Source organism: Schistosoma haematobium, chromosome 3 (genome assembly GCF_000699445.3).
Source record: "Schistosoma haematobium chromosome 3, whole genome shotgun sequence".
NCBI lineage: Eukaryota > Metazoa > Platyhelminthes > Trematoda > Strigeidida > Schistosomatidae > Schistosoma > Schistosoma haematobium.
The window spans coordinates 25,927,402-25,943,617 of record NC_067198.1 but is presented as its reverse complement, the minus strand read 5'-3'; the positions used below and the strand labels follow the sequence as shown (position 1 = coordinate 25,943,617).

The 16,216-nt window shown below is 30.3% G+C and overlaps 1 protein-coding gene across 2 annotated transcripts in view; it reads left to right on the top strand.

Annotated features, from left to right (window-relative positions):
* The window catches only part of PPFIA2_2 (Liprin-alpha-2), a 70,175-nt gene that overhangs the window by 35,115 nt on the left and 18,844 nt on the right, over window positions 1–16,216 (top strand). Inside the window, exons 10-15 of one of the 2 annotated variants that reach the window (XM_051213423.1) lie at window positions 1,163–1,275; window positions 3,298–3,654; window positions 5,055–5,228; window positions 10,384–10,404; window positions 15,000–15,355; window positions 15,519–16,129. In XM_051213423.1, coding sequence (XP_051069403.1) covers window positions 1,163–1,275; window positions 3,298–3,654; window positions 5,055–5,228; window positions 10,384–10,404; window positions 15,000–15,355; window positions 15,519–16,129 — 1,632 coding nt within the window. The remainder of the gene's footprint in view (window positions 1–1,162; window positions 1,276–3,297; window positions 3,655–5,054; window positions 5,229–10,383; window positions 10,405–14,999; window positions 15,356–15,518; window positions 16,130–16,216) is intronic. The other variant, XM_051213422.1, reaches the window with a different exon arrangement.

Here is a 16,216-nt window from a genome sequence, read left to right as displayed (position 1 = left end):
TAATATTTAAGGAAAAATGTCATTACACGTAATGTAGTTCTTGTAGTAACAGGTTCTAAGATTAAAGTTTCGTTAAATTAAGAGTTTCGTTAGCAAATATAAGCTTTTAGTTCAACAGACTCTGTAGCCGTTTCTAAGGTTATTACTGAACTGAATCAACCCACTGTATATGCGAAACAAAGATATTTTTTCTGTTGGCTACCTTGAAACATCAGTTCTTTTAGTAATTTATTGTGGATATCCATACGATTATTCCTATATTTCGTCGACCAAACAACCTATAATACCATAAATCCACAACGGAGTACAATTTTCAGAAGTCCAAACAAAGCAGGAAGAGCAGTTTATTTCTACGAACTACTTTAATCACACAACTCAAAAGAAAACAGAAAGACTGGTGAAGTTATGAATGTGGTCAAAACCCAAATATGTATTCTCTGTTTTTATGCGAATGAGTCATTAAGCGTCTGAGTAATTAACATTCAGAAGGTTATGGCAAATAAATATGTAGGCGGTCCTATGCATTCCACAGCAAATCCTTATTTATGATGTATAAAAAAGAAAGTGAAAGAGTGCTATGATGTAGAATAACACGTACTATATTTGCCTACCAAATAGGTTGAATCGAAGTCTTAACTGATTTGAAACTACAGAAACTTATATGTAGAAAAACCTACTATGAGTATATGATTTACCGAAATAAACAGAATTCAAGCATATAATGTTTTATCATGTTTTAATTCCTTTAACCAGGTTTGAATAAATAAGGAAAAATTAATTACCTGCTGTATTGGAGTTTATATTGATCTTGATTGACAACCTTCATTGTCAATAATATTATACTTTCTGTTTCGTTGTAGTATTTATTGAACTTATTTTCTCAAGTTCTTACCTACTTTTTACTTTACAATATTAAATCATGCTATTCTTATTCAACTTATTAAGACTAGTACACCTGTCATCTTACTATCGATTTGTACTTTTTACTTCATTTATTGTGATTAGTTGTGTACCTTACTTCCTTGTTATTACTGACTTTTACTTTTTTGTAAATTAAAGCTTGGTAACCTAGTTATCAATAATATTGTTCACTTATAAGTTGTCGTCTAATTTCATTCCTATATAATTTAATTTAAATTTTTATTCTTTATTTTAATTATAGTATGTCCTTCAAGTGCAGTGGAAAAATATGGAACTGAGCAAAGTAATCCAATAGATTTAATTTCAAGATTGATCACTAATACATGGATCTATTCACAAGCTAATAATAATTCGGTAGGTGTTTAATTCTCCAAGTTATTTTAATATAGGCTTTATACTACATATCTATGATGATTGAAAATTAGTGTATACATTTAATATTCATACATGTAATCAGTTATCAGCGAGAAAAATTTGTTGACTCAAGCATAACCATGATTTTTATTGAATTAAAGAAAGACTTAATCTAGCCTAAATGATGTAAATTAGAGGAGCGTATTTGAAATGTATACCAGCATGTGAAAAGAGATTGATCATATAAAATGAATAGAAAAATTTTGTAAAAATTAATCAACTTGAGTAACGTAATAATTCCTAAACATCCTATGATATAATTGGTTACCATAGAATGGACTAATTACAGTTTGCAGGCTGATAAAGGATATTTCTCAATTTTTATTAGGAAAAATGTAGATTTCTTACAAGACGTTTCATGGATTAAGATGTACAGGGTAAATATTTGGATTGTAAGAAATATATTTGTGTTTTATGTCAATCTAATAAATCTGCCTTACGGAAAAAAAGTTAAAGAATTTTATAATCAATTCGAAAAGGATATCTGAAAAGAAAATGTCTTACTGATGTTTCTGCTAATACCAGCCAACGATATTTGGCAAACTTAAATCAGACTGTAGTTTGTGTGATTTGCACTCATATTCTTACTCCACTAAAGCCTCCTGTAATGTTTGTCTGAACACAAACCAAGTGGAGCTCATTTATGACAGTAATCATGCACTTGTGTCTTTACAGCCTTAAGTGATAATGTTTTTTGAATCTATCTAGAGCTCTCAGTTCTTCAAATACAGCATGAAATTTTTAAAATGTAGTGCTGTTACACAAAAACTAATCTTTTTACATAAGTAAAACAATCCTAGTCAACTCTTCAAATACATTTAAATGCATATTCGTGAAACCTTCATTTAATACGGAAGAGTCTGTGTATAACATATCTTGATTATCAATTCAAATAAATTTTTCTAGAACACACAATATAATAACAATAAACACGACTAATAGTTAAAACAAATAGCGTTTATAAGCAAAGATGGGCGGTGGCTGGCAGTGGAATCCAGTACGCGCGGTTCGCACTTATTTGGATCCGTTAACTGGATGTCACTTCAGCCCAGAGTTGATGTTCACTCAGGAACTCGAACTCAGTACCGTTCGTATCAAACACCATTGCGTGATCCATTTAGCTACTGAGTCCTGACAACCATTACCTTGTGCAGTGGCGTGGAGTTTTAATTCATTTTGTATTATGATTTGAGACAATATCGAAGCAGGATGCACATATGACAATAAGTGGCTGATCAATTGCAGTCCTAAACATCAATGGAAAGATTCAAACAAGCGATTCAAAAGGAAAATAACTTTAAGTTATGGTCTTGCAATTATACATATCATCATAAAAACTAAGTTGTTTATTGAGATGTCTAAATGAATATAAATTCAAAATGAAAGATAAATCGTAGTTTCCACAAACGTGCTTCCTGGAAATTTAACAGTCTTTTTGACAATAAAAACACGACATTTGCTGAGGGTATGAAAATATTAGAAACCGAAAAATTGTTGGTGTTTTTAGTTCCTGAGAATTGGATGTCATTGACTGTCAGCGGAACGACATCATAAATTTACCGATATTGATTATGTGAACTGATAGATTCCGACTCACTGATCTAAAGAAAATAAGTTCAATACCAGATTGTAAAATGCTTTAGTAAATCTCATGTGTAATAATAAGTGTACTTTAGGTTTAAACGCGAGTAGACGTTCGTAACACCAAGAAATATCTTTTTGTAGTGACAGGTTATCTTGTTGGAAAATACACAAAATAATGTTCATTTTTACAAATGAATTCTTTTGCTCATTTAACATTACTGGGTTGATTTTTGCATTATCGGAGAGCAATAATACATACTTTTTTGGGATTTACAGAATATATATACAAATGATCACAATGAAATCATACATTATCTCAATTGATTATTGATCATTAATACTGTTTTTCTTTGTTTTTCTTACATCTCAATCCATAAGGATCAACCAATAGAAATGAATCCTGATGTTGAATTACACAATATTCAATCACTTCCCAATACAATTAGTGATAATAATAACAATAAATTTTATCAGTCGAATGAATTACAGGAAATGTTAACTCGACAAAATGTAATGAATTTCAATGATCCATCAGTACAATTAAATCATGATACTGTTAATCAATTGTCCTTGAATGATATAGTCAATTTTATGAAAATGAAACAACTACCAAACACCATATCTCAGCACAATATTCAAGAAAGTGCAACTGATTCAACTACAGATCCACAATCTTTAGCGTATATGTTAAAAAATCAATTAGATGCTATCAATAATGAGATAAAATTAATTCAAGTAAGTATAGAAACATTATATAAATGATATGTATTCAATTTCTGAAAGTATACAATGTGAAAGAAATATAGATGGGGAAGTGAAACGAGATTTAAGAGAACTTGATTTTCAAAAAGTTAACAACAGGTTAGAATTCCACTTTACTTAATTCAGTTTGAGATAGTGGATACTGTCATTGACTCCGCTTGAATATCTGGGCTACCTGTTCCTGCCATCTAGATATTTCAACAAGTTATCCGCCTTTTGTGTTTCAAAAGATCATTATTTCAATTAATTGCACAACTTATTCAGGTGCATTTGTGAAAATTTCACGAATTTTCTCTGAATAAGTTATGGAAAAGTACAATCAGATACATTGTGGTTGCTGGCAATATAAACCGAAATGAATGTTCATTATTCAGATGTCGATTCCTGAACTGCTAACATCTAATTGGCGATCACTCAATATTTATCGTCAGGATCGATCAAAATATATGAAACGGAAAATTGTTGAAATACCTTGCGCTGAGAATTCTATATTTTATCAAAAATATGATATTGAATAAAGCTAATAATAATAATAACAATAATTATAATAAGTGAAAGCCTGATACGTAAATATGTACTAAGTACATGACTTAAATAATATGGAAAAATAGATTAAAAAGAAATATAAAGCATGGTATTATTACTTATGAAGGATTTAAATGTTAATTACAAGGTGTTCTCAAATTATTTATTTGTTTTAATAAATGCATTTTCCAAAACATCGTATAAAACGTGCTTACTCATAGCCATACAAAAAAAATACAGGTCCCACAATCTGCATGAAACAGTTAGACTGCTGACAGTTAACAATTCGAACTTCAAGCGTGATTGTCCGAAAATAGAGTAAGACTTTCACATTGGTAAACACATTTAAAAAGCACACCTATTATTTATCAGCGAAGACTATGTTTGGTAAACCGAACGTACTATGACACAACAGTTCAAATTATAAATGAACCTCATTTATAAGTGTCCCTAGATAGAAAAATAAGTACACAATTATATTGCTCATGGCTAATTATCATCTAAATCTTGTAAACTAAAATGTTAAGCATCGGTCTAAATGTTCATAATTAAATTATTTAATAAGTTTTTTATAGTCGAACCCTGAATAAGACCGACATATACTTATGCTTGAGAACTTGTCAGTTTGTTTATTACGTTCTAAAAATAACATTCCTGTGTGACAAGACACACAAAACTCTTGCTTTCAACGAGGATACGAGAAAGATGAGAGGGAAGCGATTAGGAATTCGATCTTCAAACATTAAATCAGCACTTATCACTTCACGAAACTGCAGGTCGATTTTATGACCGTACACAGAATATGTCTAAATACATCATGATTTCTTTGTATCCAACTTTTTTTTTAGCACGAGAAAGCCACTACAGAAATGCTAGCTGATGAATTAAAGGGACGATTTGGTACGACGGATATAAGTATTGATAATATAAATAATGAATTTAAGACAAAGAATCAGTATGCTGATAATCGACCCGATGGAAATGATGGTAATAATAATAATCAAGCGGATCGAAATGGCAATGTAAGTAGTATTTGTGCTATTATTGAAAACAACCGTATAAAATCTAAACATTTGGCATATACAGTATGTCCTCTTCTAAGTGTTTACCAAGTCGATGATGGAAGAATCATCGTAAATTATTTACCACGTTTGGGTTTGCTGTCTTGTTAACTGACTAAACATGACAACTGATAAATAATGTGTTATTTGTTGTCATTTTATCATTTGGTATGTTGTTGTACCTGTGCTTTACATTATATGATTACAGATAAATAACATTGAAACTCACTCTAAGGCACTTTATATTTGAGAACAGTTAGTTTAGTTTAAGTCTTATGTAGACTAATCTACTATAGCACAACTTAATATATATCAAAAATACAATTACAAATACTGTGGCTACATTTATCAAGAGGACCTATACACCATCAGAATATAATTAATTTAAATCTGAAGTCAAACATTTGAGTTATTCAAGTACTTATGGTAAAAAGTGACTATGAAACTAGATAAATGCAAATAAATTAATAACATTTAGAGAAATCTTGCCAAACTATAATTATACTTGCACTCCGTAACATGTCTTAAAAGAATTTAAATTTACGAAGATGAGTATCTGACAATTCAACATCTATTTTACTATGATTAGTAAACTAAATATGTCACTTTGATATATGATTGTAATATGAAAAGACATAACTGATTATTATCTAACTAGTAGTTAGTATATAAAATGAATGAGGAAATAGTTAATCATTAAGTAGACAATGTATTTTTATCTCTGATTAGAAAATGGATCTTTAGTTCAGTTTAAGGTATATACAGTCATATTTCTTTTTTACACTGACACAGCTTATCACAAACACTTATGTCTTATCATACAAGATATTTGTTAGTAAATTAATAATAATAATTCATAAGTCAAAATAAAGCTTATGGTAAGAAGAATATGAATATGCATAGTTTAGTTACTTAATAACTATGCAATAAAAAGATACGTTTAGTATTGGTCCATAATGGATCCCAAAAGTTACCATTCATTATTTTTATCGGGACATAACATTTCCTTAGAATATGTGAATTACAAATAAACTTTAACAACACCAGTTCATCAGAAACTCACTTATTTTATACTTGTATAACACTCAACAAGAAAATGTGTGCCATATAAGTTTAGTAATATCAATATAAATTGTCTTGCATTACATGAATAATTCAACAAATGTTCCATATACTATTAGTTTATACATTTTAACGTATTTCCAAAGAATTCAAAATACTTGATGTCGTGAATTTCTTCAATCATCAATAAATTAAATCAATTTTAATTTAATGGTTATGACAAGTTGTAATAAGCCCAACCATCAGTTTGATCAGTACAAATGAAAAGATTTAAAAATTGATGAGCAAAATAAACTAAGAACATATAGACTGATTTGATCATATTATTATGCAGTCAAATATTCTAAATACACTGGACGCCGTTCCGTCCAAATTAGGATGGCCTGGTTTAGATCGATTCATGAATTCAACTGCTAAAATTACTACAATCTCCACAAATCCCCATTATTATTTGATTGGCTGTTGAAAACTAAATTTTATTTAAAATACATATTTTAGAGTACGGAGTGTTGTAGAAATCTTTCTAATTTATAGGTGAACATGCATTGATCTCAGTTAGGGAATGACTAAAAAACAAGCAGAATTAAACAATCGTTTCATTCTAGCGGAGAACTTCAAAGAAATCCTCTCTTAGAAGTCCACTAGACATGGAACCCAGAATTTTCAGGTTCTTAACCCGAAAGAAATTTATTTTACTTAATTTATTTTACCTGTTCTAGTTGATATATTCTGTTTCTACTATTTTTTTAAAATGAAAATATTATGTCCAGGCAAACAATAATTTTTCTGAGCTATTTTTTCAATTCTACATGAAAATTGTAGGATAATACTTATTGACAAGTTAAAATAGTGTAAATTATTTATATTTTGCTATATCTTGCTAAAAAGTGTAAATCTTTCAAGATGAATTCGTCATTTTACTTGAAACGTTTAACTTGTAGAGGCTAGTATCCCCTATATCTGATTCCAATAAATAGTATCCCATTAACTGAGTATTTAATACAGGCTAAATCTCCTAGTAGAATTATAGATTTACTCGAAGTTATTCAAAAAGCCTGAACACCAGTTATAAAGATAGTTTATTGTTAAAGGTTGGTAAAATCTGCAAGCGTACAGGAAGCAAGCACACAGGGAAAGCAGGAGTGTGTGTGTGAGTGTTAATCAAGTATGGATAAATTATTGATTATCTTGGTATTACAACCAATGGGAGGATAGATTAAAAATTGATATGCAGATATGTGCTCAATTAGACTCACACAGAAAATTACATAGTGGATCAAGTGTCTAAATTACAGTGAGCAGATAGACAATACAATAGTTAAATGGGCTTACTACGAACTCACTAAACTCTAACAGACGAAAAATATTTATTTAAACAGAAAAAACATTTTATATTTACAAGGAAGTAATACATGATATTTATTAATCTCAAACTAGAGTTAAATGATTTACTGTTACACTTGGAAAAATCTAATCATCCTTTTGACTCTCAATTTCTCCTATGCGTATAATGTCAATATTCAAGAAAGTAGTTTAATTAGTGAAATATATGTTTTAATCTGAATGACAGATCATGATGCAACGGAACGAGCATTATAGAAGTAGTAATTCATGAAATTATTTCATGAACCGTTATTATATACATTCCTATTGTATGATTGCAAAACAATTGGATTATTATGTTTTGGTATTCAGTTTACTGAAGCTTCCATTGGACTAATTAACTATAACTAAATGTCTAATTATTACACACCGATTACTAATCAGTTGCTCATTGCTTACGCTTTGTCCTTGCCACTTTCGACTTAATTGTGCATAACTATGATTTTCTATTTTATGATGTAATATAGTCTAATATGTCTGTATAACACTAATTTGTAGTTGGAATAATTGGAATAGAAGCTTAATTGGTGCACTCGCCTTTCGGGATCATGGCTGGAGGATCGATATGAGTTAAGCTTCAGTAACTGAAGGTTGATCGTCTCAATTAGAACATATCATCAGTCAAAGTTAAGGACAGTAAACTACAGAGGAAGTTACATATTCGTAGTAGGAAAATTATAGTCAGCATTATGATTTGGTCGTCTAGAAAGTGATACTGATTGACGTCTCAGACAACAGATTTGTGTTATGATTGAGGTGTCAATGTTTCCATATTATCGTTTTGAAAATGGGAATTATTCAGTCATGTAGAAAAGATATCATTTTTAAAAGTCAAATTATGGAAGACATATTAACGTATAAAACATATAATTAATTTTCGTCATGAATACATCAAGCAGTAATATTAATTATCGGTTAGAAAATATAAATATTTAATCCCACTACGGCGATTCTCATTTCTACAAGAAACATTTCTGTAAATATCTTGAAATTGCACATCAGATTACATTATAGCCCTAAACAGAATACTGTGAACATGCTATATGTTTTTTTATAAAATTCCCGAAGTGTACAATGATTACTACAAAATTTAATTTGCTACGTTAGTTCTGTTCATATCTGCCTATTTTCTGTTCTGTGGTCTTAGTAATAAATCTTGAAATGTTTTGACTAATTGTTATTGTTATCATTCCATATAAATAAGAGAACATTTATTTCTATTTTCGAACTCTAGGGCATTAAAAATGTGTTATATAGATTTTAGTTACACAGAAAGCATCAAATCTCAAGACAATATAGATAAGTCCAGCTCTCATACCTAGAATAAGAAAAGGAGTTTATCTCAATTTCTTTAAACAACTTATCTGAGAATTTTAGTGATTGCCTTAAACTTATTATTCAAGCTAAATAAATAATATTACGTTATCTAAATACTGTACACTAATTGGACATTCATATATGTCTCTCCATATAAGCCTTTTCCTCTAACCATAGTTATTATTACTGTTAATAAGTCAATTTAACCACTGTTCGTTTTAGTCCAATTCATATATTGATAAGAGTATAAATGACGCTTAATGTAATACTATACAGAAACTATTCTTAATTAGATAAATAGCATCTGTTATAAGAAAAACACAATATCTATGCATTTTGAAAACGAGTTGAGCCGTATATTGTACACTTGGTGCGTATAAACTTCTGAGCGAAAGTATTTTGCCAAAATTGGATTACCCTATTGTCAAAGCAATAAAGATAGCTGATGTACAGGTTATGGAGAGATGACTTTAGTTTTAAGATGATAATCACCAAACACTGACTTCGATTCAGATATGTCTGGAGTAAAATAGTTATCCCCAGCTTAACCGATGATCGTTGCGTTAATATAAAGAAATGACTGAAGTAAAAAATGTGTCACCCCAGTGGGCCAAGGATTTCTGAGAGACGCGAAAGTCCTGAATTCGACCCTTGATAAGTTAGTGAGCGAGCACTTCTCTCTAGTGCTCCCCGGTTTGAAGTAGTGTCTGAAGTAACATCGATCCGGGAAGAATAATACCGACAAAGTAAAAAAATGATTTCAAAAGTTGATTGGTTTGTTTTAATTGTAAATTTATGTTTTTCAACATAATCAGTAATACAGGATCATATACTTGGTTCCTTATTTCACACACTTTAAAACTTTATGATGATCAAGGTATGGAATTTAATTGGCAATCAACGATCAGTTGCTAAGTCTTGTTTAATGTACAAAAGTATAAGTAAACAATCCAAATTCCAATGGTAAAATGCATTACTTACTTTAAGTTTTGTTCAATAGCATTTAATCAGCGTAAGTAACTATGGGACGTGTTCTAAGACACCTATCGCTTGCTGAGTAAGTAAGCAGGTAATACGATCATAAAACGTGGTGTTATGTTTCCTTTTATTTAATGGACTTCATAATTGCCTATTAGTTACTAGGATAAAACGGTCATCCAGTGCATCCAAGTTTTCAATGATGGTTTAACAATGATCGGTTCATGATTTCAATCAAATTTTTAACCAATTATAATTTACAGTGTAACTCTACCAAAGAATGAAATAAAGACTGAGTTATTCACCTAATTAATAAAATAATACCAACTTTATTTCCACTATTTTATTTGTTAGTTTTCTTTTCTTTTTTCCCTAGCTTACATTACATGATTTACTGGTATGAATGTTGAGTATTATTGTAAATTTTTTATTTTTCCCCATCTACCGCTCATTATTAAAACTAATTCTTAAAGTAGTTATGTTATAGCATGGTTTAGATTTTGTTGTGTTTGTCATTTGTAACCAGTTAATTTAATGAGCTGAATAAAACGATTGTAATTAATTGCATGAATTGCATAAAACATCTGATGGAATGTCAAAAGAAAAGTGAAATTATCTGCATGATTCTTGTGATTTTACATTTTTGTGTATATTTTGTAAATTCAAGAATATCCATGTAAAATGAATAGCATACTGTAGCATATTTATTTAAAAGCAAAGTTAATCAGTCATTCACATTTAAAATGAATTCATAAATGTAAAGGAAGTATTATTGGGTGTGATTCGTGTCCTAGTTTACACTGACTGGTCTACTGAATAATCCTGGAAACCAACCTAATGTTTTTTTGTAGACATAGTCATTTCATTGACCACTAGTATATTTATGCAAACTATAACTTGTGATCCATGTGATACTACTGATGCTTAAATATTCCATTTGAAGCGTTTTCATCAACAGACATTCAAAATTAAATAAGAGAAATAATTAGGTGCTATATAGGAATTTTTATTATTTGTCAATCAATAAAATAAGTTCTGATTATTTGTTATAAATTATAACTGTTTATGTTAACAAAGTCCATAATATAAACTAAACAGAAGCAAACAATTTGTCATAGATTATGTTTAAACAATCTTGTAATTATATGCAGAAATGAATGGTGGCTAGAAGTGGAATCTAGGACGTACATTTCGTCCTATTTGTGACTTGTCAGTTGGATAACAACCAGTACAAATGAATAAATCTTATAATTGTATGCAATGGATAGACTACAATCTAAGCTAGCATAGCAATTATAGGATTACACTTTTAAAAAATGTTTACAGAATATTTATCTTTTATACGACGACTTGAACCCATGAACTATAAATTGCCTTATTATGAGTGAATCTTATATTTCTGGGAAATAAGCATTAGTTGTTTTACAATATTCGTATTAATGATGAAGATAGTTTCCAATTATAACATAAATTTGTGTTTAGATTTGACAGGAAATAGTCGTACACAAGAAGTGTTTCGATATTAGGTAACGAAAACAAAAATATTGAAACGTTTGACAATTACCTATAACTACTTCCCTTTGTCTAACGAACGTATTTGGTTGAAATATAACCACAGTTCTGAGTTATGTTGTTATTTTTAACCTAGTTTTACCTAGGATATTCATTCGTTTCTGTACATAAATGTCTACGGATGTTATGAGAGTTTTTAAAAAAATCAATTACGACAGTGTGGTAATAAAACACTTTATATTATATAATTTTAAGTTGTTTGAGGAAATTTATGTGCTTCTGACCAACAAAGCGTATTCGTAATCTTATTTAAATACAATGTTTAAAAGCATTTTACTTACAGTGTTAGCATTATTGTGAAGATGTATGGAAAAAATAAACATATGGGATGACAGTGGTTTATTCTAATTGATGGTTGAAAAGATGTGTACAATTGTGACTATAGTTTTCATTGCAAACAACTATCAGCTGCATTCAAATCGTCCTAACGATCGCTTCATGAAATGAGGCACTGCATTCACAACAAAGTTTGATCATTATTGAATCACATCAGTGTGGTCATCATGTCCCACTAGGAAATCCAAATATCCCTGTTTAATATCTTTTCCTCAAATATACTACTATTCGACTAGTTGTATTGTTAGCAAGGAGACACTAATAGATATTTGGACACTTTTATTTTAAAATGTTCTGTAGATATATCTTGTGATCTAACTTTATCTTCGAAAGCATTTCCTAATATCATAGATTACATATATGAACTTGAGTGCAACGTCTTATTCATTGTAAGTTATCAAAAATATCTGGTTTTAGGAATATTGGTTGAATACAATGAAGTACTAATATTCTGAAGTGGGAAAATATCAAGTCATATATATGAATACCCATAGATCAAATAATTGAATTAAAATGCATGAATGATTCGTTTATGTTTCATACTTTCACTACTGAGATATTTGTACCCTATTGATTATTGTTATGAAATGTTGGATAAAGATCGTTTGATGTATATTGTGTACAGTCATAAGCTTCCAACTTTTAGCAATCTTACAGATACGGTATATTTAAACTCATATACGAATCTAAGAATTATTTCACTGTATAATTGAATAAACCAAATCCATCAGAGAGGTTTCACTTTCTTTTTTTACTAGTATTGTCATAGTCTCTTAATCATGTCAGTGAGGGATTTTGAACATAAATTTAGGCAAAATGTTCATTTATTATTAACAGCGTTATTAGTGTTCTTGCCTAATTTAATAAATATTTTGTCATCGCTTACAAAATGATCAGCACAAATTGACGAAAAATGTACATGTTACTACTCCCCCACACGAACTGTCAAAGTGATCAATTAAAAAGCTTATGTAGATCAAACATGAAACTCTCTTTGCTGAAAACTCATTGATGAGATACCACAACATACATAATATATGTGAAATTTATTCCGAATTTAAACAGAGAAACTTTAATTTAGCTATATGTAAATATCATTTTTCCTCGTGTGATGGACAACAAAATCTGAACTATTTTCATTTATATACGAGGTTCTTAATGATTTGCGGGTGATACCACGATTACATCAACCAAGCATTACAAAAATCATGAATAAATTCAGCAAACCTCCGTTTCAGTATTTAAGAATCCATATTAAACCACTCTATTTACTTTTATTCAAACTATATACTTAAGCATTAGATTAACATCCCCTTTCTGTATTCTCTGTTTACTATACTGATATTTTGCGATCATATTATTTATATAAATTATATATTCCAAGCCCGTATTATGTTCACTTATAACTCTCGTGCCTTCAACAGCAACATCATACATACATACACTTATCTTTTATTTATTTGACCTCATAATTTTACTGACCACTCATCTTGTACTCATCAAAAACAGGGTCAATAGTTAATCCACTATTTACTTTGTAACATTTCACAAGTCGGATGTTATCGATTCAAATAGTCATAAAACTGATTCAATCAAATCTTTTATACATATTTATAAATTTACAGTTATACAGCTTGAATAGAAAGTCATTTAAAACTATTGTTAACATAAATAATCATAGCTGCAACATCATTAATCATTTTAGAGAAACCATCTAGGTAAATCAGAACGGTACAATAAATACTTAAATATCGCTGAATTTAGTTAGATTTGTAATGAAATAGTGTAAAATTTTTTAAACGTACATTTTTACAAAATAATGTACCAAAGAAGATCAGATAAACAGGCAGATATCCCGAAACCCAGATGAGTTTAAGAAAAGACAAAATAAACGTTCATTGAACAAAAACATAACATCAAAATGTTGTAGGCCATGTTACAGCAGCTTAATGTTCAGTATGAAGTTGCTTTTTTGTTGTTTGTACTCAGTCATGATGAATGTAGTAGCTTCTAGGCTACTTCTTAGTAATGGATGAATATAGAATAATTTTTAGACAACTATCAAGCTAAATACTTTGATACATATTTGTATTTATTAACAAGTGTCAACTGTTTGATTCGTGGTTTGGTTAAAATGATAAGGCAGGTTACGTTACGTATGCTAAAAGCGGTTCTGTGTTTCAAAACACGTTCGATTCTTCGGATATATTTTCCTTAGGATTCCAGGTTCACCTTACTGATGGGTGTTAACTAGCTTGGGACCACGACTTCATCATTCCATTAAACGAACAAAGTACATGAAATTCAGATTTTGAGCTTTAGTAGATGACTGTGACTATCGGACAGCATACTTTATATGGTGAGAAACTGAGTTAAATAGCTCACTAGAAATTTATAAGCAAAGATGGACAGTGGAACCCAGGACGCGCGTTTTGTCCCATTTGGACTCGTCAGCTGGGCCCTGATAGCCACTAGCTTATGCAATAGGACTGAGTAGCTAGGTGGATAACGTGATGGCGTTTAAAGTAAACGGTTCTGAGTTGGAATATCGGAGTGAACATCAACTCGGATGAAGTTACACACAGCTGAAGAGCCCCAAATAGAACGAAATGTGCGTCCTGGATTCCCCTGCTAGTCACTATCCATCCATGCTTATAATTTTTGTGACTTAAAAGCGGTATCCAGGCAATCTGCACTAATAAGAGTCTGATCAATTGCAGTCCTAAACATCACTGGGAAGATTCATTAGAAATTTATTGATTTTAGTTGACGAATATCAAATTAAAGTTTGATTACCTTTTCTTTAATTCATTTCAGGTAATTGTTCAAATAAAGACGATATATATATATATATATATATATATATATATATAATTGGTAAAAATAATGATTTCCAATGAACCACACGTTCCTTGACTTAATAAGACCACAATTAGTTTGGAAATCGGTTTCTCTGTGATTTACGAGCAAATAAGACAGCTTAATTCACACCATCTTAGTGTTTAGCGTGTAAAACTACTTCTTAATTTGAATTAACCATTAATAACTCATATCTGTGCCTACTTTTCTTCTTATCATTAAAAGCATTCATCAGAGCCCTCTGCTCTTGCTTCTTTGGGCAACTTCAACTGCAGAACTACAACAGTTACTACTCAAATGAATATGGATATTTATCAAAACCCACCAGTTAGCTATACACAAAACTTTCCAACAACTTACACACTAACGCCGCATCCATCCTATTTAGGATATGATACACGACTGCGTGCACCAGTAATGAATCCTATGGCTATCCGACAACCGGGACAATCAAAATTATATAATCAAGGAGTGTTTATCCCTAATCCCAGGTATACTAGTGATCATAATGTAATTTTTTCAACTGGGACTGCTCAACTACCAACTTTATCAAATTTTCACGATGTGGACTATAATATGCGGTAAGTTTATTTTAAAGAAGTAAATAAATAATTGTTATTACTTTTATTAATCAAAAAAAAAATAAAATGATTCTAGATTTTAATGTATTTTGAAGAGTTAAAATTACAATGAGTTACTTAATATTACTATTCTTTTTCTTAATTTATTTACTCATCTTAAAAGGAAACGTCCACAAAATGATCTTTCTATGACTACATACGATAGCACAGTCACAACCACAACAATAACCGGCACACGAGATGATTTAGGAAATACAGAGTATTCAGATAGTAGTCAAAGGGAAAATGAACGTAAACGATCTATTTTCGGGACATTGGGTCGTATGTTCAAGAGACCAAATCCTGTAAATGTAACAAACTCACAGAATCAAGTGGAAAGTACAGTGAAATCAGTAGTTTCAAACAATCAACAACCTTCATTGAGATTTCATTCTAATCCATTAACTCATCCATCCCGTCATTATCATGTGTATAATATTCCTCAATCAACCCCAGTTCATAGGTCAGACGAAAGAAATAGACTAACTAATGTTGTATACTCTTCACAAGATTCAGGATTTTCGAATATGGCACATTTCAATCGTTCAGTTTATCCAAACAATTTTTCTCGATATCATGTGCAAGAAGGAACATCGAGATACAGTCCGAGACCTCCATCACACCATAGTTATTTTGGCAAAGCGAAACCTGGCATTTATTCTGCAGATGTAAGTACTAACCAAGAACAAAGTGCAATTCAGCAGTCAGTTTTATCACATACGATGAACTCTCAAGGTAACTGTTTTATGTAATTGCTATAATTTTGATTTATCACTAAATGGGGTAAATTTCTACAAATCACGTTTGAATTGTCATACTTCC